General features: G+C 42.2%; 1 protein-coding gene across 6 annotated transcripts in view; it reads right to left on the reverse strand.

Moving 5' to 3' along the window:
- Slc39a11 (solute carrier family 39 member 11) overlaps positions 1 to 27,551 on the reverse strand; it is a 327,639-nt gene that overhangs the window by 101,163 nt on the left and 198,925 nt on the right. For all 6 annotated transcript variants that reach the window (XM_069993185.1, XM_069993187.1, XM_069993188.1 and 3 more), the window contains one exon: positions 13,257 to 13,424. In XM_069993185.1, coding sequence (XP_069849286.1) covers positions 13,257 to 13,424 — 168 coding nt within the window. The remainder of the gene's footprint in view (positions 1 to 13,256; positions 13,425 to 27,551) is intronic.

A 27,551-nucleotide genomic window follows, 5' to 3' on the forward strand; every position in this document is an offset into this window, starting at 1 on the left:
CTCATTAAAGTTTTAATAAACTATAAAGGACAGTGTTAAAGGCTAGCCAGCTACAAGCAGACTCGAGGGCTCCGAGTAGAGAGGAGATGCTGCTCAAATCTCTCCTGTCTGAAGGAATAAGCCTCTGTGGGGAATTCAGAGGAGACCAGAATGGGACCTGCCCTCCAGCCCTTTCAACCCTGCTGTAAGCCATGCCAGCACACAGGTCTCCAGGCTTTCCAGCTTACGCCTCCTACGCCCATCTCAGTCCAGCCCAAAACCCTGCAGGGGATTATCTCTCACAAGGTATAGCTCCCAGCACAGACTGGGCTAACTCTCTGGCCGGGCCTAGGCACTTTTCCTCCTTGCTCTCACTGCTGCGGACACAATGGACTCCTTGCCACTCCTTTAAAATACCAGACCTAAAATTAAATCCCCCAACAACAAATCTTCAAAGAAACAACTGCCCAATAAATAAGTGGGCGAAAGACTTAAAGAGAAACTTCTCTGAAGAGGAAAGAAGGATGGCCAATAGACACATGAAGAAATGCTCAACCTCTCTACCCATAAAAGAAATGCAAATCAAACAACATTGAGATACCACCTCACCCCAGTTAGAATGGCTAAAATCAAAAACTCTAACATGCTGGAGGGGATGTGGACAGAAGGGAACCTTACTGCATTGTTGGTGGGAGTGTAAACTTGTTCAACCACTTTGGAAAGTAGTATGGAGGTTCCTCAAAAGTCTCCACATAGAGCTCCCCTATGACCCAGCAATCCCACTTTGGGGCATTTACCCAAATGTTCATAAACAAGACCACACTAAAGCTACCAGCATGACTATGTTTATTGCAGCATTATTTACCATAGCTAAGATATGGAACCAACCCAGATGCCCCTCAGTAGATGAATGGATCAAGAAAATGTGGTATATATACACAATGGAATTCTATGCCTCCATCAGAAAGAAAGACATTGCCCCATTTGTTAGGAAATGGAAAGGCGGGGAAAAATTATATTAAGTGAAGCAAGGCCCAAAGAAACATAGGTCCCATGGTTTCCCTTATTTGCAATATCTAGTATATGTCTGAGTCAAGCAGAAAAGGTCAGATAAGTTGATGTTAGGGAAATGAACCCTAAGATATGTATTCAAATTTTTTTTCTTTCATGCGATTGTTTCTAACACATTTATAAGATTATTTCTTTGTATGTCCCTCCACCACAGTATAACCCCTGCTTTCACTGTATTTGATGTCGGTATAATTTGTGGAGGGGAAGGGAAAAAACAAATCGTTTAAATAGGGATACAGGTGGATCCATTGCAACAATGAGATGTACAAGTCGTTATGTCAAAAACGAACTTTACAACTTTGGTACGGGGTGGGGGAGGAACAAAGTGGGGGGAAAGAATTGCGGGGGGAGGAGGGAGCTACAATGCTTGATAAGAAATGTACTCATTATCTTGCCCATGTAATTGTAACCCCTCTGTACAGTATTTTCACAATAAAAAACAAAATAAAATAAAATGCCAGACCTCAGGATGTTTGCATGGCTATTCTCTTTGATTGGCCCATTCACTTTTTCCCACGGACATGTAAGACTGACTCAAATGTGAGATGGTCACAGAGGTGTATCTGTTAGCTTCTTTTGACACTGTAACCCCTTTCTCTGCCCGCTGGACTTCTCTTCTGTCCTGATGAACCCTTTCTCTAGCATAGTACTAAATCACTTTCTAACAGGATCCAGCATTCACTTATCATTATTTTATTTGTTGACTATCTCACCTTACTGCAACATTACTGACAGGAGACCACCAGTCTCCATTTGTTTTAGTACTGAGAGAAGGCAAGTACCTAGAAGACCCCTTAAAATGTAAATAACAAAAGGCAAGGCTAAGGAAAGAAACTTCCCTTCCAACCTATGGATCTAGGCCAGCAGGCTGTTTTCTAGCAATCAGTGACTGTCACTTCCTCATTGCAAGATGTACGTGAACTTGAGACCTAAAAATTCCAAAGCCCCAGTGGAGGGCCCCCTTGTAGGGAAGAAGCAGTCCCTGAGCCCATGATGCTGATGCAATCTTCCTGTAACCCTTGTGTTTCTGGCCTTCTTCCAAGCTCCTAGTGGGGCCAGCAATCACTACGTAGAGTGGACTCTGCCTCTGCTTGGCCCTATGTCAAATGATCCAAGCAATGAAGCAAACTGTGCCCTTGGACTACGGAAGGGCAGCACAGGTGTTCTATGTGTGGCAAGGGTCCACTGCAGGAGAGCTGGGGCTCCAAGTCAGCTGCTGGGAATTCTAACTCTTAGGACAATTTTGTGCTCTTCAGGGAAACAAAGAGTCATCGTGACATACTTCAACAAACCTGGTGCAGAGCCCACTGGTCAGGTCTTTATTATTTTTTAACTGGTTAAAGAACAGTCTTGAATGGTAGGACAATACCATAATGACTGAAAAGATGACATCACTGACCTCTCTTCCCCAACAATAAGCCTTTCACAGATTGGAAATGACAATGGAGCCATCAGTATTCCAATGGGCTTCATGAGACAATGAGGTGAACGTGACCCCCAGCCTCCTCCCAGAAAAGACCCACTTCAGTCCTCTGGATGCACTGGGGTTACTTCATTTCAAAACACACTCAGTGAAGTTCTGGGGTCCAAGCAAGGAAACAGTGTGCAGAGGTGGAAGGAAATGGGAGACAGAGGGAGGCTGGTGGGAATTGTGGGGAAATGAGACTGTGTATGATCACTAGATAAAAATGGCTAAAACTAGGGTTGAAACAATGAAGAACCATGCTGCTCATGAGGGGATAGGTGGGGTTGGGATAGGTGGGGAGGAAAGAATAATGGAAGGGGTGACACTGATCAAGATGTACTGTAGGGAGAAGGAAAAAATACTAGAACTCAACTAGGTATAAGCAAAAACTTTTTGAACACTGTTCCAGGGTCACAGCTGATAGGAGACATAGCAAATGAGATTATATCAAACTAAAAATTTTGATGTAGAGCAAAGGATGTAGTTACTAAAACCAAAAGACAGCCAACAGATTGGGAGAAGATCTTTACCAGCAATATACCTGGCAAAGGCCTATATCCAATGTATACAAGGAGCTCAAGAAACTAACCCCTCTCAAACCTAATAAACCAATCACTAAATGGGCAAGGAAGCTAGGGAGGGATTTCTCAGAAGAGGAGGTAAAAATGGCAAAGAAATACATGAAAAAATGTTTATCATTCTGGACCATAAAGGAAATGCAAATCAAAACAAGTCTGAGATTCCATCTCACCCCAGGTAGATTGGTCAACATTGTGAATTTGAATAACAACAAATGTTGGCAGGGATGGACTGCACTGTTGGTGGGAATGTAAACTAGTACCACCACTCTGGTCAGCAGTCTGGAGGTTCCTAAACAAAAGTAAGCATAGATTTTTCCTACCACCCAGCCATACCACTCCTGGGCATCTACTCAGAATACCACAAGCCAGAATACCATTAAGACACTTGCACATTGTTCCTTGTTGTATTATTCACAAGAGCCAAGTTGTGGATATGGCCCAGATGCCCTACAATAGATGAATGGATCAAAAAAAATGTGATATCTACAGATTATGAAATTTTGCAAAGCCATTAGAAAGAATAATATGTCATTTGTAGGGAAATGGATGGACCTGGAACAAATCATGGTGAGGTAAACCTAGCCCAGAGAGACAACCGGCACATTTTCTCCCATGTATAGAAGTTAGATCTGAATAAACTGGGACATAATCAACTATACAGTCTCTACGCAGACCAAAGGAGGATGCTCTAGGAAGAACAGAAAGGCACAATGCCTATTGGCATCTGATCATACAAAATAGTATTTACTGAAATGAACTCCAGGAAATGGAAACAAGGTGCTTTTTTTTTTCTTTGTTGCTGTTTTTGGTTGTCTCTTCTTTTTGTTTTCTCTGACTTTGGGAGAGTAAGGAGGGCATGGAAATGGTGGGACAAAGGGTGAACAAATACAACAGTGGTACTCACTAGACACTATGTTGAAAATGAACTAGACAATTTGTGAGTGGAGACAGGGAAGAAAAACTGGGAGACAGCAAGGGAAGGGGTGACACTGTCCAAAGTACTCTTGGGGCTGGGAAGTTGGCTCAGTGGTAGAGTGAGTGCCTTGCATGCATGAGGCCCTGGGTTTGATTCCCCAGCATCACATAAGCAGAAAAGCCGGAAGTGGCGCTGTGGCTCAAGTGGTAGAGTGCTAGCCTTGAGCTGAAGAGCTAAGGGACAGTGCCTAGGCCCAGAGTTCAGGCCCCACAACCAACCAAAAAAAAAAAAAAGAAAAGGAAAGAAATGTACTCTTTTCATGACTTATGTAACTATAACCCTTGTTTTTAGCATTGTCAAATAAAAATAATTTTTAAAAGATGCATTATTCTCAAAGTTCCATGTTAAATTAAAACCCCTTTGTACAACTACTTAGGGAGAACTTTTACAAATAAATTTTAAAAAGAGATTGGGCACACAGTGTTTTGGGCTGCTTTAATATTTATATGTGAATATATACAGATTAGAATTTTTATCCTTTGAAGATGACAAAAAATATCTTGTCATGCAAAAATATATATCCAGTGTCATAGAGAACTAAAGTCTACTTGGCAGAGCCTTTGGCCTCTATGTTAGCATTTATAGGAACACTAAGAGGACAATGTCACCACTCTAGAAAGCTTTTAATAGCCATGTTACTCCTCCTACAAGAGACATAATAAGTTGAGTGCCAGATGCTCATGTCTGGAATTCTAGCTAATCAAAAGGGATCACAGTTTGAAAACAGCCTGAATAGATAAGTCTGAGAGACTTTTATCTCCAATTAATCAGCAAAAAGCTCAAGTGGTAGAGTGTCACCTTTCAATAAAAATACTAAGCAAGATGCTGAGACCCTGGGTTCAAACCCAGTGTTGCACGGAGGGGTGGGAGAGGTAGAAAGGGAGAGAGAGGGAGTGAAAGGATGAGAAAAGGATAAGGAGGAAGATGGGGAGGTAGTGAGGGGGGAAAAGGGAAGACGGGAGAGAGGGGGAAGAGAGAAGGTGGAGGACACTGTGAACTCAATCACCAAAAGACACTCTTTATTTTTGTTGTTGGTTGTAGGGCTTGAACTCTGGGCCTGGGTGTTGTCCCTGAGCTCTGCAGCTCAAGATGAACATTCTACCACTAGAGCCATAGCACCACTTCTGGTTTTCTGGTGGTTTACTGGAGATAAGAGACTCACTGACTTTCCTGCATCAGCTGGCTTTCAACTGTGATCTCAAATCTCAGCCTCCTGAGTAGCTAGGATTGTGGGCGTGAGCCACTAGCTTCTGGCTACCAAGGGAAAGGTGATAGCTCAGATTCCAGAGCTGTAAGGGGTGGATGGGAATGGCTAAGAATGTGAGGCTGAGGAAATGATAGCTGGAGAGGCAGACAGCTGAGTTAACCACGCTCACAATGGCCCCTATTTTTCAATGCTCCTAAGACCCAAGCACTGTGTTGAAACCTGTATGCATAGTTCACATTTAATTTAATTCTCAGACTAAGCCAGCTGTTCCACTACTGTGGTTTCATCAATGAGAAAACCAGGGTTTAAGGAAGTCAAGCCATTTGCCAAAGCAAACTCATTAGTAAGTGACAGAGCTAGCATTTCACAATGTACCCTGAGAAGTGCATGCTCCTCTACTTATTATTTTTCTGCTTACCTACATCTTCTAATTGCTTCTAAAAGAAGCATGGGTGGTTTGTTTCTTTTTTAAACAAACACATCTAAATTCAATCGTATAACACAAAGTTCTCCACAATACCCACTAAGCAGGAAAAAATTCAGTAAGGATGTTTTAAAAAGATGTCCCCACAAAACAAGCAGGTAAGTCAACTATAAGGGTCAAACAAGGCCGAATTCAATATTATTTAAAAAAACAAAACAAAACAAAACATCAGCTGGACGATAGTGGCCCCACAACTGCTGGGACCAGACCAGCAAGACTGTGACACAGATCAGCAACCCAAACCATCGCATCCAGACACAGAAAACCTTCACAATGCTGCCAGTCAGCTCAAAACCAATGCCAGAAACTATGAGTATAGCCCTCCTACAAGAGACCAACACTGGTGGCGACCCTGAGTGCTTGGCCCCGCCCCCTCCTTCCTGCCCAAGAAGGGACACCATACTTGAACAGGGCAAACAGGCCAGAACCCTTCCTCAGGCCCCTTCGGCTTCCTGCAGAAGATGACCAAGATACAACCCCCACCCCAAACAAGAAAACCACAAATACCAACATCCACTAAGATCATTACTGGTTGGGCACTAGGACTCTGCATTCTCCACAGCCCTGGCTGCTGGCAAAAAAAAAACCTGATATGCCACAGGACAGTGGGGATACTCTCCCCTCACAGCCCTGTGGGAGCCCTCCCCTTCCAAAGATCACACATACCCAGAGGCCTGAACCCAGCTGCCCTGTGCCATGGAAGGTAGACGCCAGACTAAGACCTGAGAGCAAGCCAGTGTGGAACAGAGTGCAGACCCTCATCTTGTGGGAAGTAGACATTAGTCCAGACTCAAGTGCACATCAGTCAGGGACCAGAGTGCAGACCCTCACTCCATGGGAAGTAGACGTCAGTCTGGGACTGGAGAGGGCATCATTTAGGGACCAGAGTGGGGATAATCTCCTCACACTGCCCTGTGGGAGGCATGTACCTGAAGCCCACAGCTGTCCCAATTCAGGACCCGGGTAGGGACACCTCCCATTGAAGCATGGTGATGTGGGTGTTGAAATGCTGCTCCATGCCACTCTGGAAATATTAGCAAGTCTAGATCTCGGCCAGAACAAGCCCCCCACTATGACAAGTGAGAATCCACCTACCCCAGACACAAAACTGAGCCAAGACACTACAGTGCTGTGCACCACAGAAGAACCTGCCACTGGGCCCAAACCTGGGCCACGACAACAGACCTCCCCACATACCACAGAGCCATAACAACTGACCAGGACATATTACACTATCTGCACCATCCAGGGCTGAAAGGTGCCAAATGCAAAGTCTGACAGAGAGCCATCCAATATATCACACTCCACCACCACTCCACCACAACCTGAACAACCTCAACATTCCCTGAACGCAAATGCATAAGTCACAACGAAAGACTATGAAATTCATGAACAATCAATGTGCCAAAGCCAAAAGCCAAAAATAACCCAGAGAAGGACCCTAGTGAGGGTGAAGCACTGGAGGACAAAAAACCCATAAAATTAATGATGAGAGAATTAGCTGACAAAATAAAAGAGGATATCCAAAAATTAATAGAAGAATGCACAGAGGAAATGACAAAGAATATATAGACTGCCCAAAAAGATATGGAGAGAAAGACAGGAATGCTACACACCTCATTAAAAGATGAAATTAACATACTGAGAACTGACTTGGAAGCATAAAAGATTCAATTTCCCTACTGCAACCACAGTTGAAAGCATAACTAACAGAATAAATGAAATAGAAAATAGGGTATCAGGAGTTGAGGATAACAAAAGTTCATAGGAGTGGAAAAAAGACTCAGAACATATCAAAAACAAATCCAAGAAATGGCAGTTTCAGCCAAAAGACCAAATTTATTCATACTTGGGATAGATGAGAGGGAAGAATCAAAACTAAAGGCATTAAAAACTTATTCAACAAAATAACAACAGAAAACTTCCTGTATCTCAAGAGAAAAATCTCATCCACCTGACAGAGGTATACAGAAGCCCTAGTAGAGAGCATCCAAAAGAAATACTTCTAGATACATTGTAGTGAAAACTATGGACTAAAAAACAAGGAATTTTAAATACAGCAAAATCAGAGAAGGAGCTATGTTACAATTGAAAAAAGATCAGAATCACTGCAGATCTCTCCATACAAACTCTCAATGCAAAGAGAACCTGGAGTGGTATAATTCAAGTTCTGAAGATCAGTAACTGCCAACCCAAACTAGTGTACCCAGTGAAGCTATCATTTACAGTTAATGGTGAAACTAAAATCTTACATGACAAAATTTAAAAGAATTCATGAACACTAAACCAGGATTATGAAGAATACTAAAGGGAGGCATACAATCTGAAGATACCAAAGTTAAGGAAGCACATTAAGCAAAAATCACTAAAACTAGTTTAGTAAGCACAGGAAGAAGTAAGAAGCAAAATGCAGGAAATCAAGAAAATGTCAAGAAACACGACACATTTCTCTATAATGATCTTAAATTAACAGACTCAATTCCCCAATCAAAAGTAGAGCAGCAGATTATATCACAAAACAAGATCCACTGATCTGTTGTCTCCAAGAGAACTATCTCACAGTGAAAGATAAAAACACATGCCAAATGAAGGGATGGAAAAAGATTTCATGCAAGTACACCCTACAAGAAGGCTGAAGTAGGGCTGGGAAGGTGGCTCAGTGGTAGAGTGCTTGCCTTGCATGCATGAGGCCCTGGGTTGGATTCCTCAGCACCACATAAGCAGAAAAAAAAAGTCAGAAGTGGCACTGTGGTTCAAGTGGTAGAGCGCTAGCCTTGAGCTGGAGAGCTGAGGAACAGCACTCAGGCCCAAAGTACAGGCCCCATGATCAGCAAAAAAAAAAAAAAGAAGGCTGAAGTAGCTATTTTGGTATCTGATAAAAGATTTTTCATTAAAATCAGTACATATTAACAAAGGGAATGATCCATGAAGAGATCAGCGGTCAATATTTATGCACCAAACAATGGAGCACCTAACTACATTAAAGAGACACTTTTGGACTTAAGAGAATATGAAAGATCCCAACACAATAATAGTGGGAGATTTTAATATGCCATTCTCACCAAAGGACTGGCCAACCAAACAAAAGATAAGCAAAGAAGCCTCTGAAGTAAGTGACACTATAACCCAAATGGACTGAACAGATATCTACAGAATTCTTCACCTTGTAATGACCTAATTCACATTCTTCTCAGCAATCTATGCAGCCTTCTCCAGAAATGACCATACCATAGGACACACAAAGAACCTAAGCAAATACAAGAGGAATGAGGTAACTCCTTGCATTGAATCTGACCACAGTGGAATCAAACTAGTTCTCAACAACACTCAACTCATGGAGACTGAATAACTCACTAATGAATAACATATGGGTCATGAAAGAAATATAGGAAGAAATTAGAAAGTTCTTACAATTCGATGAAAATGAACACACATCATAATGGAACTTCTGAGATTCAGCAAAAGTAATGCTGAGAGGAAAGTTTATAGGGTTATAAACTTTCCTCTCAGCACTAAGTATACATATAAAAAAAAAAACAAATAGCTCAAGTAAATAACCTCATGATGCAATTGCAATTGCTAAAAAAAAAAAAAAACCAAGAACAAACCAAACCCAAAACTACTAGATGGAGGGAGCAAAATTAGAGCCGAAATTAATGAAATAAAGACTAAAAAAACATGAAAAATACATAAAATCAATGAAACAAAAAGCTGGTTCTTTGAAAAAAAAAAAAGATTGAAACTGACAGACCACTAGAGAGACTGATGTTAAAAGAGACAAGATTCAAATCAATAAAACAAGATATGCCACAGGATATATTACAACAAACATCCAAGAAATCCAAATGATTATAAAGGACTACTTTCAAAATCAGTACTCAAAAAGGAAGGAAAACCTAGCAGAAATGAACAAATTTCTTGAGACATACAAACTTTCTAAGCTGAACCAAGAAGATATAAACCAGTTAAACAGGCAAGTAAACAGGCCAATAACAGGCAGAGATTGAGGAAGTAATCAAAAGTCTTCCAACAAAGACTTGGTTGGATTGGTTCACAGCTGAATTCTCTAAGACTTTTAAAGATGACCTAACACCAATACTTCTCAAACTTTTACATGAAATAGAAACAAAAGGATCAATTCCAAACTCATTAATTGAAGCCAATGTCACACTCATCACAAAACCAAGCAAGGATCCAACAAAAAAAAAGAGAACTACAGACTAATTTCTCTGATGAACACAGATGCAAAGCTCTTCAATAAAATACTAAAAAGAATCCAAAAACAAGTAGAAAAAAAATCAAACGTTATGACCTAGTATGCTTCATCCCCCAGATGCAAGGCTAGTTTGACATACGCAAATCAATAAATGTAATGTACCATGTCACCAGAGCCAAAGACAAGAATTACATGATCATCTCAACAGATGCAAAAAAGCCTTTGGCAAAATACAACATCCATTCATCTGAAAAGCACTGACGAAGCTAGGAATAGAAGGAACACTCCTTAAAATAATAAAGGCTACATATGACAGACCAACAACCAATATTATACTAAATGGGGAGAAACTAAACCATTTCCCCTAAAATCAGGAAAAAGGCAAGGATACCCACTATCTCCACTTCTCTTCAGCATAGTTCTGGAATTTCTAGCCAGAGCAATAAGGAAAGAAAAAGACATAAAAGGGATTCACATAGAGCGCCAGAAGAAGTCAGACTATCCCTATTTGCAGACAACATGATCTTATATACCTAAAGGACCCCAAAGACTCCATCCCCAACCTCCAAGAGCTGATCAACCACTTTGGCAAAGTAGCAGCATACAAAATTAACCCACAAAGATCAGTAGCCTTTCTGTATGCCAACCATGTACAAGTAGGAAGGGAAATCATGAAAACAACTTCATTTGCAATAGCCTCAAAAAATACCTAGGAATAAGCCTAATCAAACACATAAAAGATCTTTATTGTGAAAGCTATATAAATCTGAAGAAAGAAATCACAGAGGATACCAGAAAATAGAAAGACCTTTCATGTTCATGGATAAGTAGAAAATGGCCATACTACCAAAAATTGTATAAAACTTCAGCATAATACCCATCAAAACTCTAATATGTTCCCTTTACTGAGACAGACAAAACAATCCAAAAATTCATGTGGAACAACAAAAGACCTATAATAACCCAAGCAGTTCTAGGCAAAACAAATCAACAACAAAAATACAATGCAGATGGTATCAAAATACCAGACCTTAAACTCTACTACAAAGCTGTAATAACAAAAACAGCTTGTTATTGGCACAAAAATAGAGATAGAAATCAATGGAACAGATTAGAAGACCCAGAAATAAAACCATACACTTAGTTATCTAATATTTGATAAAGAAGCCAAAGACATACAGTGGGGGGGGGGGAAATAGTCTCTTCAATAGTTGGTGTTGAGAAAACTGGCCATCCATATGCAGAAAACTAAAAATGAATCCTTGTTTGGCACCATGCACTAATATCAATTCAAAGTACATCAAAGACCTCAACATCAGACCTGAAACTTTGAAACTACTGTAAGAGAGAGTACAAGAAACATTAGAGCTTACAGATATAGGTAGAAACTTCTTGAAAAGAGTCCAGGGACACAACAGATAGGAGACTTGACAAGTGGGAAAACATCAAAATAAAAAGTTTTGCACAGCTAAGGACACAGTTACTAAACCAGAAAAACAGCCAACAAACTGGGAGAAGATCTTTACCAGCAATATACCTGGCAAAGGCCTATATCCAGTGTATGCAAGGAGCTCAAGAAACTAACCCCTCCCAAACCTAACAAACTAATCACTAAATGGGCAAGGAAGCTAAGGAGAGATATCTCAGAAGAGGAGGTAAAAATGGCAAAGAAATACATGAAAAAATGCTCATCATTCTAGGCCATAAAGAAAATGCAAATCAAAACAAGTCTGAGATTCCATCTCACCCCAGGTAGATTGGCCAACATTGTGAATTTGAACAACAACAAATGTTGGTAGGGATGTGGGGAAAAAGGAACTCTACTGCACTGTTGGTGGGAATGTAAACTAGTACCACCACTCTGGCCAGCAGTCCAGAGATTCACCTAAAAACTAAACATAAATCTTCCCTACAACTCAGCCATACCACTCCTGGCATCTACCCTGAACATCATGAGCCAGAATATGATAAAGACGCCTGCACATCCATGTTCATTGCTGTACTATTCACAATAGCCAAGATATGGAAACAGCACAAATACTTCCCAATAGATGAATGGATCGGAAAAATGTGGTACCTATACACAATGTAATTTTACATAGCCATTAGAAAGAATAAAATAATGTCATCTGCAGGGAAATGGATGGACCTAGAACAAATTATGTTAAGTGAGGTAAGCCATGCTCAGAGACACAAATGCCACATGTTCTCTTTGATGTGTGGAAATACATAAAATACACTGAGATATGATAAATTATACAGAATTCTAGACATTCACACAGTGAGATCAACAAAAGATATGGTTAGGAGAGAAACAAAGGCTCAATGCCTAAGTGCCTGTTCATATTTACATAATATAATATACATATCAAAAGGAACTCCAAGATATGGAACAAGAGACCTCTTTTCTCTTTGTATTTTTAAAATTTTTTAAGGTTTTTTTTTTTTGGGGGGGGGGTGGGGTCCGGTCGTGGGGCCTGAACTCTGGGCCTAGGCGCTGTCCTCAGCTCTTCAGCTCAAGGCTAGCGCTCTACCACTTGAGCCACAGCACCACATCCGGCTTTTTTCTTTTTGCTTATGTGGTGCTGAGGAATCAAACCCAGGGCCTCAGGAATGCAAGGCAAGCGCTCTACCACTGAGCCACCTTCCCAGCCCTTTTTAAGGTTTTTTTTTTGGGGGGGGGGATACTATCTTCTTTCCCTTATGTATGGTGTATTCTAGTGTACATCTTCAGAAGGGCTGGGGGAAGGGTATAGAACTCGAGGGAAAAAGGGTGAAAAAGTGTAGCAGAGGAACTCACTGGACACTGATGAAAGGAAACAATACAGCTCATGGGTGGAGACAGGAGGGAAGGACTGGGAGAGCTTGAGGGAACAGAAAAGACACTTTATAAAAAGAAATGTACTCATATACTAACTTATGTAACTGTAACCACCCCTCTGTATATCACCTTTACAATTTTAAAAAAAAGGCACCCCAACTCAGCAATCAAGTAAGTTATAAAATCATACTCCAAATAATTTGGTACCAAATATCTAAAGAAAAGAACTCCTGGGTAGAAACCTCAATAGCTGTTTAGAGTGAGTGAGACATGGTCACTCTACAATGAATAGCCCAAAACATGAAGTCGAGAACGGTTTGTACCCCGACCTTCACTCCCCTCCAAAACTCTCCATGTTGCCACTATCCTTACCCTTTCCAGGCTGATAATGATAAGCTGTCTGACAAGTGGTTTTACCTGCAAGCAGGTAGCTGAGAGCTCAGCATAAGACCTCACCTGGTACATTGTGGATGGTGATTGCCAGGATGAGCAGAGCAATTCTCCTCCAGCTGCCGCTGCCAGGCTGGGCCACGCTGCCTAGAGGTGATGCCAGGGGAGCGGGGCCCTCTGGGAGGCCGGTCGCCACCTTCTTCCTCTGGTATGCCTCGCCATTCTCGTTCTTGTCTGAACAAAGAAACACCAGGAAAGAAGCCTTGAGAATGTGCAGGTTGGAGGCCAAGGCAAGCGGCAGCCACACAGCAAAGCTTTTTGTGTGTATGTGCCACAAGTGGGAATTGAGTCTTGTGTATTTCCTTAGCTTTAGAAAAAGCCAAGGCTGGAGCTCTTCCACTTGGTCCACACCTCCACTTCTGGCTTTTTGCTAGGTAATTGAAGAGAAAGTCTCTCTCATTTGTCTGCCTGGGCTAGCTTTGAACTGTGATCTCAGATCTCAGCCTTCTGAGTAGGTAGGATTACAGATATGCACTAACAGTGCAGAGAGAGAGGAAAGCTGTCAAGATAGGAAAGGCTCTATTTCCCAACTACCCAGACCAGGGAACCTCCCGACTATCTGTTCATACACCACAGCAGTAAATGCTCAAACATCCACATTACACAGAAACTGTGTAAGACAATGAATGCTGAGAAGTGACTGGAAACAGATTCTGGGAGCCAGACTGCCAGATTTACTTCTTGACTCGATCATCTAAACAAGTTGTTTCACCACTCTGTGTAGTAATTCCCTGACTCAAACCCAGAGCAACACCATGACCTGTTTCACAGGGGGTTGTGAAGATTCAGTAAGAGAATGCAGCTGGATGTATTGATGGCTAATGACAGGGATGTATTCCTTCTCTCCCAGAGCCCCATGGAACTCCATAACATGTGTGAGCCTACTCCAGTCATCCAGAGGTTCAGAAACCAATTCAGAGGCCAGTGGCCAATCAGATTCCCTCTTGTATTACCTGGTGACTCAGGTGTGGGGCTGAACCTGATAAATCATGTGATTAGGGGTAGCTATGACAGACTGGAGTAAGGGAAGCCATATAGCCAGAGAGAAACAGAGACAGACAGACAGCTTGCAATCCATAGGCTAAAAGGTATTCACATACCCCCACACACACACACCCAGTTCACTGGGTGTCATGAGCTCATTCTCCTTTTAAAAATTCCCATTTGGATTTATATTGGAGTGTGTTATTTCTTAGGGCCAGATGGTCTAAATGTGATCAGGATCCCATTGTCATGTTTATTCCTAATGGAGACAAATGACATGTAGCTGGGATCCAGACTGGGGTTCACAGTGTGGGATGGAGGTGGGGAGGGCTTTTAAAAAGATCGTTTTTATTTTCGCTAAGTAGTTGTATGAAAAATCTACCATTCAACCAATCAGTTTCTCAGTGCAGTGCATCTTGATCTATGTCACCCCTTTCATCATTCTCCCCACCCCTCCTCCCAGCAGAGGTGGGCTTCCTTCATTCACACTGAGATCTCACCAAGAAGGGCAGAGCCTTACAGCATTCCCCCTTCCCTCTTCAGTGTTCCTGGACCACCTGCCACCCCATGACGCCATGTGCAAGCTAGTCCAGAACTTGATCCTTCCTGACTCAAGAGGCCCGGCCCAGGCATCTGGCCTCACCCTCAGGCAACTGCGCTGAAGGAATTGCCCACTGTGTAACCGGAGCCCCATATATGAATCTGGGTGGGAGGGGGTAGATCTGAACTACTTTGTATTCTAAACATGACAAGAAGGAAATTCCTCCTTTGAAAGTCACTTTGTGTTTGTTCATGCAAATCAAGCAAATATAGCTTGAAGAGTGAGAAAGTACTACAGGGCAAGCAGACTTTGTCCTCCCTAAATCCTGCCAACAGCTGCTTCTCTGTGGTCCTGTCTGGAGGGCGTGGCTCTGAGGTTGAGCCTGGACCCAGCATGTCCAGGGCTCTGGGTTCCATCTCCAGCAGAGAAAAGAAAGGAAAGAGGAAAGGAAGGAGGGAGAGAAGAAGGCAAGAGAGGGGAAGGGGGGAAAGAAAAGTGAGAAAGGGAGAGATGAGGGGGAGAGCCGTACATTTTAAGCTGACAATATCTGGTGACAATTTCTGGCTCCAGAGGCAGGTCAGAACCTGGTCAGAACCTGCTCTGAACAGCCTGAGGTCTAGAGACCTGAGCGGAGCAGCCACAGCAGCTGCTGTGGCGCGGGCAGGGGGCGGGGTGCTCAGCTTTCCCCTGGACCAGTGATAAATGCTACTGGTTCCCTCAGAGCACGCATGCCAGGCCTGAGGCTTTTCCTATGTGGATTGTATCATTTAAGAGACCACAGAAAGGAAGGCATAAATAAATTCCTTCACATCTAAGAGGCAGGAAACACACGCTCTCTAACAAGCACTTATTTTCCCCAAGGCCAGCAATGAGTGTCTGACCCTGAAGTCCTACGGGTGATTATCAGAAACCCCAGGGCCAGGAGGTAGGTAAGCAGAGCCAGTCCCCTTGGGATGCAACAGACACATGAGGAGGCCTGAAGAGTTAATAACTGAAGCTGAGATGTGCATCGGATCCCAACATGTGAAAACTCAGAGCTCTCCCCTAGCAGTAAACTGGAGGGTGCAAACGCCTGTCTTGCATTAGTTAAAGTTAAATAAGTCACCATTTGGTAACAGCCACTAATGAGTCCACAATGAGAGAGATTAGTCCAAATAAATCATTATAGATAGCTCAATGTAGAGGCTTCCGGAGCAACTGATCTTCCAGTCTCTTCTGCTAAGGCTGATTAACAAGGGAAACAGGGATGCACTGGCAAAAGGGTGGCCCAGGAGCAAGAGCCACTGCGTCAGGCATGCTGTGGAGTAGGCCTGTGCCAGGGGAGTGACAAGAATCTCAAGGGATTTCCTGAAACGGGAAAGGCCTTGGCATTTTCACAGTAGGGCTTGGCACAGAGGAATAGCAAGCACATCTGAGGATGACATGGTCAAGGTCGAAACCAGAAGTGGACACAGCCATCAGCGAGACTGGCTGATTCAAGGTGACCTTGAGAACTTAGCCCTAATTCTTTTCAATCTTTACAAAAGGCCTACGAAGGGTTGACTCCATCTCCTTTTATAAATGAGGAAATGAAAGAACAGAGCGGTAGAGTAACTTTCCCCAGAGCCATGCTGCTGCCAGTCCATTGGTGGTCAGGGTCAGCGGAGGGGCTCTAAGAGGCCACTCTGTCGGCCAGGGTCTTGTGGCTGACTGGAACTGGGGTTAAGTGGAGTAGAGTGGTGTTTGGGTGTTCATTGGACCCATTGCTTAGCTAAAAGCCTACGTGGGAGTGGCCAAAACAGTGAGAAGGTTACACAGAGAGAGCTGGGAGCTCTGACGACATGGCACAAAGGAGGGAGAGGCGGAGTGGGAGTCTCATGTTTTCCACTCCCACTGTGGATCGATCTGAAGTAAGAAGTAAAAAGTGTAGAAGTAATCTCAAATTAAGATAGCTCTAAATAGAAAACAATTATCAACACAGGGTTATAGTTTTTTTAAGGAAGCAAAGAAAGAATATTTTTTTGCCCATTGTTAAAATGTGTGTGTGTGTGTGTGTCCTTTAGAATCAAGTATCTAGGAATCCACACAAAGAAGGGCCTTTGCCCACCCCACTCTATCCTTCCTGGAGAGGCACTGCATGGCTACACATGTAAGTGACCACCACTACAGAACCAGGATGTTCCTAGCCCCCTCTTTCCACAGAACCACCCAGAGTCCTTATCCTGGTTTCCTTCTTCCTCCCTCAAATCGTAAATGGCATTGTTGTCCCAGCACTGCAGAAGACACCTGGCTTGGCCTGGCTGGCATGAGCCTAGGCCCTGCTGTGGGTGATGCATCTGGGCAGCCCTGAGGTCTGCTCTTCCTGGACTTTAATCTGTCTTCAAACCATTTCTGAAAGCACAGCGAAGCCACTATCCCGACTCTAGGGAAAAAGAAACTGCATAGACAGTTAGCAGTCCTTATGGATTCAAGAGATCACCTTGGGAAGTAAACACCAAGCTAACCTTCACTTTCACGGCCCATTGGCCTGGTTGCATGAGGACACCCAACGGAATATCTGCAGTGCCAAGGCGTGATGACGGGGTAAGTCCAACGGGCCCCTCTCAGACCTCAAATGAATTCCTCAATGCTAATTAACAGATCACCAGCCACAAGAGAGCTTGAATAATACCCTCAAGATATCACTGCAGATGATGTGACTGGATTAGCACCAGCAGGCAAATTCTCATCTGCTAACAGCAGCCAACTTCAAGTCCCTGGAGAAAAGATTCTTTCTAGGCCTGTTATAAAACCTAACATGAAAAGCAGCCAACAACATAGAGTGTCTATATAGCAAACATACACATACAACATCAAAAGGAGAATACACATACAACATCAAAAGGAGAGAAGGTGGATCCATTTACTTATATTTTTGCAGATTGTGCTAAGAATTGGTTTTGAGCCAAATGTAATAGCTCTTAACTGTAATCCCAGCTATTCAGGAGGCCAAGATGGGGAGGATGTAAGTTTAAGGCAAGTTTGGACAAAAAGTTTGCAACCCATTTCAACCAATAAAAAGCTGGAGGTGATAGTTTGCACCTATCATTCCAGCTATGTGGGAAGCATAAATAGGAGGCTCGAAGTCCTGGATGTCCTAGGTAAAAGATTATTTAAAAATAACCACAGCAAAAGGGTTGGAGAAATGGCTCAGGTGGTAGACTGCCTGCTTAGCAAGTGCAAAGCCCTGAGTTCCAATACCACCAAAAAAAGTTTTCGAATTTGATTCTGGTTCTCTAGTCCTATATGGGATTAGAATGACTTCCCTCATATAATTAATGTTGAATTTGAATGTGGGATAATTATACTTGTTTAGTATCAACCTTCACCTATAGAAACCAAGGCCTATAAATACTGGGTCGAAACCAAGGCCTATAGATACTGGGTCTCACCAGTCACATGTGAACCCAAGGTGGAGCCAGGGCAATTCTGTTCATCCCAGTAGAAGACCTCAACCTAGGGAACTAATATGCCTGGGCTTTCTATAGCCCATCCAGAGTTCTCATACCATTTCCCTTTGGTTGGGCTGTAAACATATATGTAATTTTAAAGAAGACCTTCAAATAAAAGCAAGCGGTCCTACCACATATAACATGATTGCTTTCCTTTGTCCCTAGCCCTTGCCCGAGTCATGTACACTGATATTCTGCAATTATAAGGTGGGTGCTGTGTGGTGGTGAGGGGCCCCACCTTGGAGCAACAGCTCCATCAGTCAGTCATTAACCAGAAGGCTGCATCAAAGCAAATGCTGGCTGTGCCTCAGTTTCCTTGATGTGAAATGGGCTTCATTAGCCATCTACTTAGTAAGGCTACACTGAGAACTAGAGAAATACAGAAACCCTTGGCACAGCACCAGGATCATAGGAAGCATAATTCATGTTGTAGTTTTATATTCTACAGTTTTGCTTTAAACTATGAACATGTTGGGCTGGGAATGTGGCTTAGTGGTAGAATGCTTGCCTAGCGTGCACCACATAAACAAAACATGCTGGAAGTAGTGCTGTGGCTCAAGGGGTAGAGTGCTAGGCCTTGAGCAAAAAGAAGCTCAAGGACAGTGCCTAAGCCCTAGGTTCAAGCCCAGGACTGGCAAAAAAAAAAAAAAAACTATGAAAATATTTTTTTTATTTTTGCATCTGAATCTCATTTTTAATCATGTTGGGCCTTTTGTTGTTGTTGCTGAGTTCTGCTGTCTATTATTTACAAAACCATGTCTGTTTTAACTCAATTATAGTCTTTTTTTTTCTTTCCCAGGTGCTGAAAGGCGCAGTGCCCAACTCTTGCCACTTGGGGGCATACTATTTCTGCTCTCTCCCACCAAGAATGGGCACCCACCCTGAGAAAGGGCTCCTCTATGACAGTTGGCTGTCCCGGACCTGTGTGCATCATGGCTCCCAAGAAAGGGAGCCCAGCACCTGGGGAAGGGCTCTTTCTATGCTAAGAACAAGCATCACACAAAGATCCTGAAGTCTTTCAGGCCCTTGGTTATCACTAAATGCTGGCTATAAATTGGTTTCCTAAAATGGAATACCAGTGGAGCTGTATTCTGTGTGCATCTCAGAAATGCAAAGCTAAGTCTATGAATTTAAGATCAACAAGAGAAACTTCCCTTATTTTCTCCCTTTCACTCTTCCCACTTTGCACTGCCTCTTCAAATGAATTTTGGCCCATAGAGTAAGCTCCAGTCTCAACTTTTTTTCCAGGAAAGCCTGAACTGTGATCCTCCTGTTTCGTTGTGTGTGTGTGTGTGTGTTTTGTTTTGTTTTTATTTTTTGTTGTTTGTTTCTTGGGGGTTTTTTGTGTGAAAAACACAAAAGAAGTTAATTCTTAGCCACACTCAGCATCCTGACCAACAACCTTGTTCCTGGTCAAAAGACCATTAATGAGCATTAAAACAACCCTGGGAGCCTTAGAAGAAAGTACAAGCCACCCAGAATCACACTACCTCAAAAGCAATACTCGTTAGAGGTTGGAGTGTTTCCTTCCACACTTTCTCCTGTGGTTTGGCACTGCTGACAGATCATATTATACAAGAGTAGATTGTGTTTTTGTTCCTGCTAAAAACAATATGAACATTTCTCCATCTGATTAAGTATCTTTTTAGGAATTTAAGACATACAAATGTTTTCCTACATTCCCATAGCATCAGATATTCAGGCTGCTTCTTAATTGTTTTTTTTTTATAAATATCACTGCCAACACTTTAAACTTGGACAATCAATCAGAAATCTGAATCAAGTTCTCAGAGGTTGAACTGTAGAGCAGAGAGACTCAGTACATTTATCTAACTACCTTCCAGAAAGACTGTGGCATTGACCTTCCCCCTGGAGCAGCATTTTGAAAGTCTCAATGACAATTTTTCCAGCCAGCCCTGGGTATTCTCATGTAGAAATAAATCTATTTATTGGTATTGCTTGTACTAAAGTGAAGTTGAACATTTTTCAGAATTTCAGGCATATATCATTTGACAAAACTGCCCTTGGCCCAAATGAAGTAATGAATGACCATATGATTAGTTAATTCCTTACAGACGGGCAATTTTCCTGTGATCCACTTGGGTTTGGCTGTGACTAATGAGTCCTGGCTAGAGCAGCAGGTATTATTATGCATCAGACAGATGTGGCCAAGTGGGAGTTTCAGCCTCAATTCTTTTTATTTTTTTAAATTATTATTCCTTTCTGAGATTTCTCAAGACCGTCTAGTGTCTATTTTCAAGTATTATCTCTTTTCTTATGATGCTCTACGGTATGGTCCCAAAAGATCATTTTCTCTTTCAATATTGAAACATCACTCCCTTCAAAAGCAGAGGAGGCGGTAAGGTATCATTTCCATTGCCAGTCTTCTTTTCTCCCCTCAGTTCTAAGCAACCTGGTAGTTTGGTAAACAGTGCCCAAGATAGAAAAGAATCTTCGGTCCTCTGCTAGAGATGACAAATGGAGCAAATAAAAAGGTGCCCGGTTTTATATGAATTTCAGTTTTAAAATGTTATTATATAAGTGTATACTCAATATTGCACAAGCTAAACTTATACTAATAAATACTCACTTTTTTGAGGGAGAACTACACAAACTGTATTTTATCCCACACCCTGGCTGTGCCCAGTCTAAAGCCCGAGTATTACGGACAGTGGGGAGAAGCAGGCACACTGATTGCACTTTAGTCAGAGCTACACTCTTGGGGGTGGGGGGCATGAACAAGCACTGGGGGTGATGCTCTTGAGTCACACCTTCACTTCCTGCTTTTTGCTGATTAACTAGAAATAACAGTCCCATGGATTTGTCTGCCTGGGATGGTTTTGATATGTGGTCTTCAGATATCTCAGCCTCCTAAGTAGCCGAGATTACAGGAATGAGCCACCAGTGCCCAGCAAAGAGTCACACTCTTGCATCTGCCTGAATACTAAGAATGCGCAGCAGGGGACATGCAGTGTCCTGATTGGGGGGAGGGGGGAACTTCATGGGAGACCAAGGAAACTTCAAGGGAAGGTAACTAATGTATTTATTGTGCTTAGTAACTGACCTTTAGGCGGAGAGACATCTGGAGCTGGAGAAATACGATCATAAACTTATTTACAACCTTCCTAACTCTAATGGATACTTCCATTTATCACTCTAACAACCACAAACCACATGATTATTAAAGGGTCAGAAGCGGCTTGGGTAAGGAAGCTGATTTGATTTCCTTGTCTTCTCAGTCAGTACATGCTTTTCCAGGCATCCAAAGTCATCCAAGCCTTACCTTAAATGCTTATGAATAAGCAATTGCTTAGCGACAACACAGATACAAATAGATCTGCATAATTGAGGAAAATTAAATGTACATCAGATGGCTTCACTATTAGCTAAAGTTTTTGCTCATCCATTAAGCCAACCACCCACTAAAATGTTCCTCATTTCAACTAGCAAGGTAAAGCAATTTCTACTCTCAGGCGTTAGAGCCAAAATGTCCGATAATATTAACAATCCACCTACCAGGCTGGCTCCAAAGAACAAACAACCACATCTTATGAGCATGAACTCTTATGAACTACAACTGCCATCTAAAAAATAAGTATGGGTGGGATCCTAGGCTGCCTCTCACTTCTTCGTAGCCCACCCTGAATGTACATTCCACACTGTGGAATACTCTCAGGAGAAAGGGCATTCTGGAGATCAACTGTGCTTGTAAGAGCTTTGCAAAGGGCTCTCAATCTCCCTGAGAAGATGGGAGCCCTTCGCTTAACTCTCTGCATACAAATTAGCAGGCCAAAGAAGGGATGGACAAAATGTCCATTTCAGAACTGACAAGCCTTGTCCTTCATCTCACTCCTCAATAAAGTGATTCTGCCCTACCATTTTGTCCAAGTCCAAAAAACAAGGTATAATCATCTGGACTCTGCATCTCCACACACATGGTATAACACCTACCCATTTTCACATCATAGTGGGAGCTGGGAAAACCCCCTTTCATGAGCCCCACTCTGTAGCAAGTAACTCAGAACCTTCCAGTGAGGCTTAGGAGTCTACACTGTACCATCCATACCCCTAATGCTCAGCCCAAGATAATGGCGAAGGCTCAATTTTGAAAAATAACACTTTTGTCTGTCCGATGACAACTCAGTCCTTGGTACCTAAGTCTCTGTCAACTGTTGATGCCCAATAAGGTAAAGGGCAGGGATACACCTGACCCCTAGTTGCATCTGGGCACCCAAGGATACAGATGGTGCTTTTCTAAACACATAGAGGGAAGGCAAAGGAATTTAAGACCAGAAAGTAGAGGGGGAAAAAACCCAACACAATGAACTGTCATGCTAGAAACCATGTTTTCTTTATATCAAATGAAACATCTCTTTAGAGGAGGATAAATGCTCTTACAAAGAAATGGGAAATGTGACCACCACAGGGAACCAAGAGAAAATAAATTCCCCACACCAAAACATTCTCGTCTTCCCTCAGCCTATCTACCTCATCCAGGCCTCTATTTTTATCTCCCATTTCTTCTCCTTTTCTACAGGTCAGTCTCCAGGAATCAAAATATGACCTGAATGGAAACAGTTGCTACCAGCAGGAGGTTTACTGATTACTTGGATTTGTACATGGTACTACGTTCCACCGTGGTCTCTCTTCTGCCCAGGGCCACAGAAATAAAAAGGAAAATGCAGTGCTAAAAGGTTTAAGTGACACTGCAATCCCAATGATGTTTCTTGGGTTTATGAGGTTTCTTGTATTTTAGGTTGTAAACAATGGAGACAATACCAAAGAAGCAAAAGACAAGTTCATGTCTGAAGACTGAGGTGTCGCTTCTTGTCTTTGTTACAAAAAGGCTAGGTTTGCAAGGCAACAGTGGCTCATATCTGTAATCCTAACTACTTAGGAGGCTGAGATCTGAGGATCAGGGTTCAAAACTAGCCTAGGCAAACAAATCTGAGAGTCTCTTATCTCCAATTAAGCAGCAGAAGGCAAGAAATGGAGATATGGCTCAAGTGAAAAAGTTAACAGATGATGCCCAGGCCCTGAGTTCAAGCCCCAGTACAAAAGTGGAGCCTGGGGACAGATATGGGAAAGTAGGACTTCCTGCTCCAAAACAAAAGCCCCCACAATCCCTTCTAGCACCTCCCTGCCCAGTGTTGGATGGTAAGTACCTCCTCCACTTGGTGTCAGCCATGCTGGGCAGGCAAGAACAGTGCTCCCACCTGCTATGAAGTCCTACACAATTGGCCAAGCCAAGAGGATATCTCTTTGAGAAAGCCTAAGAAAGGCAAGATCTGGAAGTGCAACATCTGTCCTGAAGGCAAATTCTGCCTTCCACCACAGACTCACAAGATGGGGCTGGGGCGGGGGGGAGGGGGGGGGAGCATATTGGGAATAAACAGGTAGGGTCTGGAGGCCTAACAGCTAAATAGGGAGGGGCAGCAGGACAAATGGCTCATGGCTCAGGAACATGTGGAATGATTCCCAGACATGCCAAAGGATTCGGAAGAAGGAAAAGAGGGCAGAACAACCACCAGAGGGGAGACTTACTGATGTCTGAAGGTATCTGTGACTTCAATACAGCTATCTAGATTAACTTCATCCCAGATCTTTTCCCTTTGCAAAGACACTATTAAGTCAATGAAACCTATGACAGAATTCTGGGACCAGGTCTATCTCTGAGTTGTGGAAGGGAAATTCCAGAAGGGGCAACCTGGACAGAAGTGAGCTGCTTCCGGTTGCAAAGGAACCTAATTAGGTGAGCTCCTGGACATGTTCTAACAAGACCAATCCCATGGCCAGTGGCACCAGCCTCTGATCCAGTACCTAAATGGTCAGTGGTTCCCTGTGAGCTGCAGATACCTTCCCCCCTGCAGTGTTCTGCTCTAGCTCATACAACTCCACAAGTCCTTCAATGACATCCCCAATGGCTTACAGAGCCAGAATGTACCCTGGAAGCAAATCTTGGTCTAGAAGACCTGATGTCTCTCTGTGCTCCAAAATAAAATGCATTATTGTTCCTTCACATTCATTAAAATAATTGTTTAAGTGGTAGATTCTCATTGTGCTGCCCAGGCTAGCCCAAACTCCTGGGCTCACTTGATTCTTTTGTCTCATTCTCCTGAGCAGATTGGACTATAGGAACCTGCCACTATTCCCAGATGAAGTATTTTCTGATCTAGAAAAAGCCCTGGGCTTTAGAGAAAATTTAGGAAATTCTAACAAGCATAAAGAAAAACTAAAAGTCATTCTCTTCCCAGTAGTGACCAAATTTTAGTATTTATTCTGGGTACATGTATGATGAAATACACACATATATGCATGCACATGTATACAAACATGAACACATATATGAATATGCATGTGCATATATAAACATACATATGTAAAAACACACACCATTTTTCAATCTGGACTTTGGAACAAGATTTTATACCATGGCAAAATATAAACATAATTCAGATTATTAAATATTCTCTTATATCATTGTTTTAAGAATCAAATTTCCCTTAACTACAAAAGGTCAAGAGGAGAAAAACACAAATTTCCAGTAGCAAAACAGAGAACCAAAAATGTACATTAAATTTTTCACTGTTAGGAAAAAAAAGAAAAAAGATGTGTGTTCATTGTCCCAAGTAATTCAAAGTCAGGCATAACCAGCCCTCTACTGAGCTGTGCTACTTAGAACAATAAAAGCTAACTGGACTGGAATTATAAACTGCCACTTAAAAATTGGCCCAATGTTGTTTGAACTTAAAAGGGCCAATACATCTTGCTCTGAGACATCTATGGCACAAATGTAACCTTGATGAGCAATTTCCCAACTTGAATGGCATTATTAGAAAGAATGGGTGTGTATGTGAAGGGTCTCTTGTTACAGATTGATTTTTTAATAATATTTCACAATCTTCAAGTATACCATTCATCAGCTGTCTATCTGGAGCACACGGCCTCTGGCATCTATAAGTACCTGGGGAAAAAGACTAGAGTCTTGCTTTTTTGGACACCACACAGGTGTCCAAAGAACCCTGCCCAGTGCCTGACACAGAGCAGGTATTTTAATATCTATGGCACATATCAAGAAAGCCAAAGATTGAACTTCCGTAGAAACCACACACACACACACACACACACACACACACACACACACACACACACACACACACACACACACACACACACACACACACACACACACACACACACACACACACACACACACACACACACAAAGCATACAAACACAGAACATTTTGTTCCTACTTTTTTGGGACTTTATGGGTTCTTTTAAGGCTAAGTTCATTCCACAGTATCTTGTCTTACTGCCAGACCAACGTTTATTTATCCCAAGGCTCACTGCATGTACACACAAGTCAAAGGTCATAAATGGTTTCTGGTGAAAATCCAGACTGCAAAATGTCCATCTCTGTCAGTCATTCCATCTCTTGCAATTATTCCACTGTGTGTCCTAACACAAACATACCCACAGAGAAAAGGTAGATGAGTTGGCGGCTCTGTGTATCAATATGATTATATTTATAAAAATAGGTGGCAGGCCAGATTTGGCCTATAAATTGTACTTTACTGACCTTTGACACAGAATCTTAAAGGCAGGACTTTTAAGATCACTTAAGGCTGCAGGCATAGCTCAAGCTGTAGATACCTGCTTAGCAAGCATGAAACCCTGAGTTCAAACTCCAGTACTAGCCAAGAAAAGATTGTTTTGAGAGTCATATTCCTCCAAAGTCCCTTTTGCTTCCCAAAGAACTCAACTGCCTAGGTCTACCCAAGAATGGCACTGCATAAAGATCAGAGAACACAGCAGTTTCCTGGTGGGAATGACATGGTGTATTCTTTCCCAGTGTGCAATAGGTAGGTATACCTGCCTCCTTCAGGTAGAGAAGCAGCTCAGGGTCAGCAGGACCTGAAAGGCTGAAAAGGTAAAGTCTGGTGGCTGTTTATAAATTGGGTGGGCTCCAACTAATTGGCATAGACTTCCCAGTAATGAGCAATTAGCATTTCATTAAAGTGTAAATAGTTTATGCATTATGTAAATGATGTTAAATGTTTGTGTCTAAGGGTTTGTTTTCTCAATTAGCTAAATATTCCCTTGCAATATTTTCGTGTTATTGATGCAATCAAGAAATATCTCAGTATACCAGCATAGCCACTCACATTGCTACTTATGAACAAAAACAAAACATAAGCAAGCTGCGTACTAGTGGCTTACTCCTAATCCTACCTATTCAGGAGACTGTGATCTGAGGATCAAGGCTGGAAGCCAGCCTATGAGACTCTTATCTCCAATTAACCACCAAATAGCTGGAAGTGGAGCTATGGCTCAAGAGGTAGAGCACCAGTCTTGAAAGAGAAAAGCTAATGGACTGTGCTAAGGCCAAGTTCAAACCCCAATACTCATACATAGAAAAACAAGGCACAAAAGAGTAGCTCTGAAGACTGAAAACCTGGGTCACTGCCTTTACTCACTTGAGTTTAAAAGTTTTCTTTACTTTTTAATTGGCAAACAATAATTGAAACCATTTATGAGGAACATGTTCATATCCTAGGCCCACCACTCTCGTCATTTGAGAATTGCATGCCTCTATTTCCTTTTTTGCTAAGTGGGGACAATAATATCACCCAAATTTGTGGAGAGTAGAGAGAACAAGTGTGGGACCTCTCTGACTTCAAAAATTCAAGTAGGCCACAGAAACATAATGAATTTACTGCATTTATAAGTGCAGAAGAGGCAAAAAATTACTGGCACATCTGGTACCTCTAGTCTATTTCTACCTTAAATCTGTCTGCAGTGGAGGCAGGGAAAAAAAAAATCACATCCTGATTAGAACTGGTGTACAACTTTCAAGAACCACCAAATCACAAATCTTCATGTTGGCAGAGTAGTTGCCTGTAATTTGAACATGCTTTAAGATTCCACAATCATGCTGACATTTTCAACTTTCAGACAGATTACCTGCTGCTAAGGATAATAGCGACTTTCCATCAATGAAGGGGAGAGGGGTGCCCTTTAAAATGCTTTCATTTCCTTTGGAATATAAAGTAACTTCCCATTTTTCTTTTTCTTCCTTTTTCAAATAGCAGATTTACTCTTTTAATGTGGTTGACTTAGGGTAACAGGTAGACAGGTTTCCACTTTCTAAAAACAAAAAAATGTTTGAGTTGCAAGTAAAATCAGAAAGCAGATAATACAGAAAATGGGTAGAATTCCTGGATATGGGCTATTTCACATAAGCATATTGCAATGGTTGCTCACTATATACCAGAGTCTATGGTAGGTAGGGAGACAGACAG

This window comes from Dipodomys merriami, unplaced genomic scaffold (assembly GCF_024711535.1).
Source record: "Dipodomys merriami isolate MVZ:Mamm:240054 unplaced genomic scaffold, mDipMer1.0.p SCAF_42, whole genome shotgun sequence".
Classification (NCBI taxonomy): Eukaryota; Metazoa; Chordata; class Mammalia; order Rodentia; family Heteromyidae; genus Dipodomys; species Dipodomys merriami.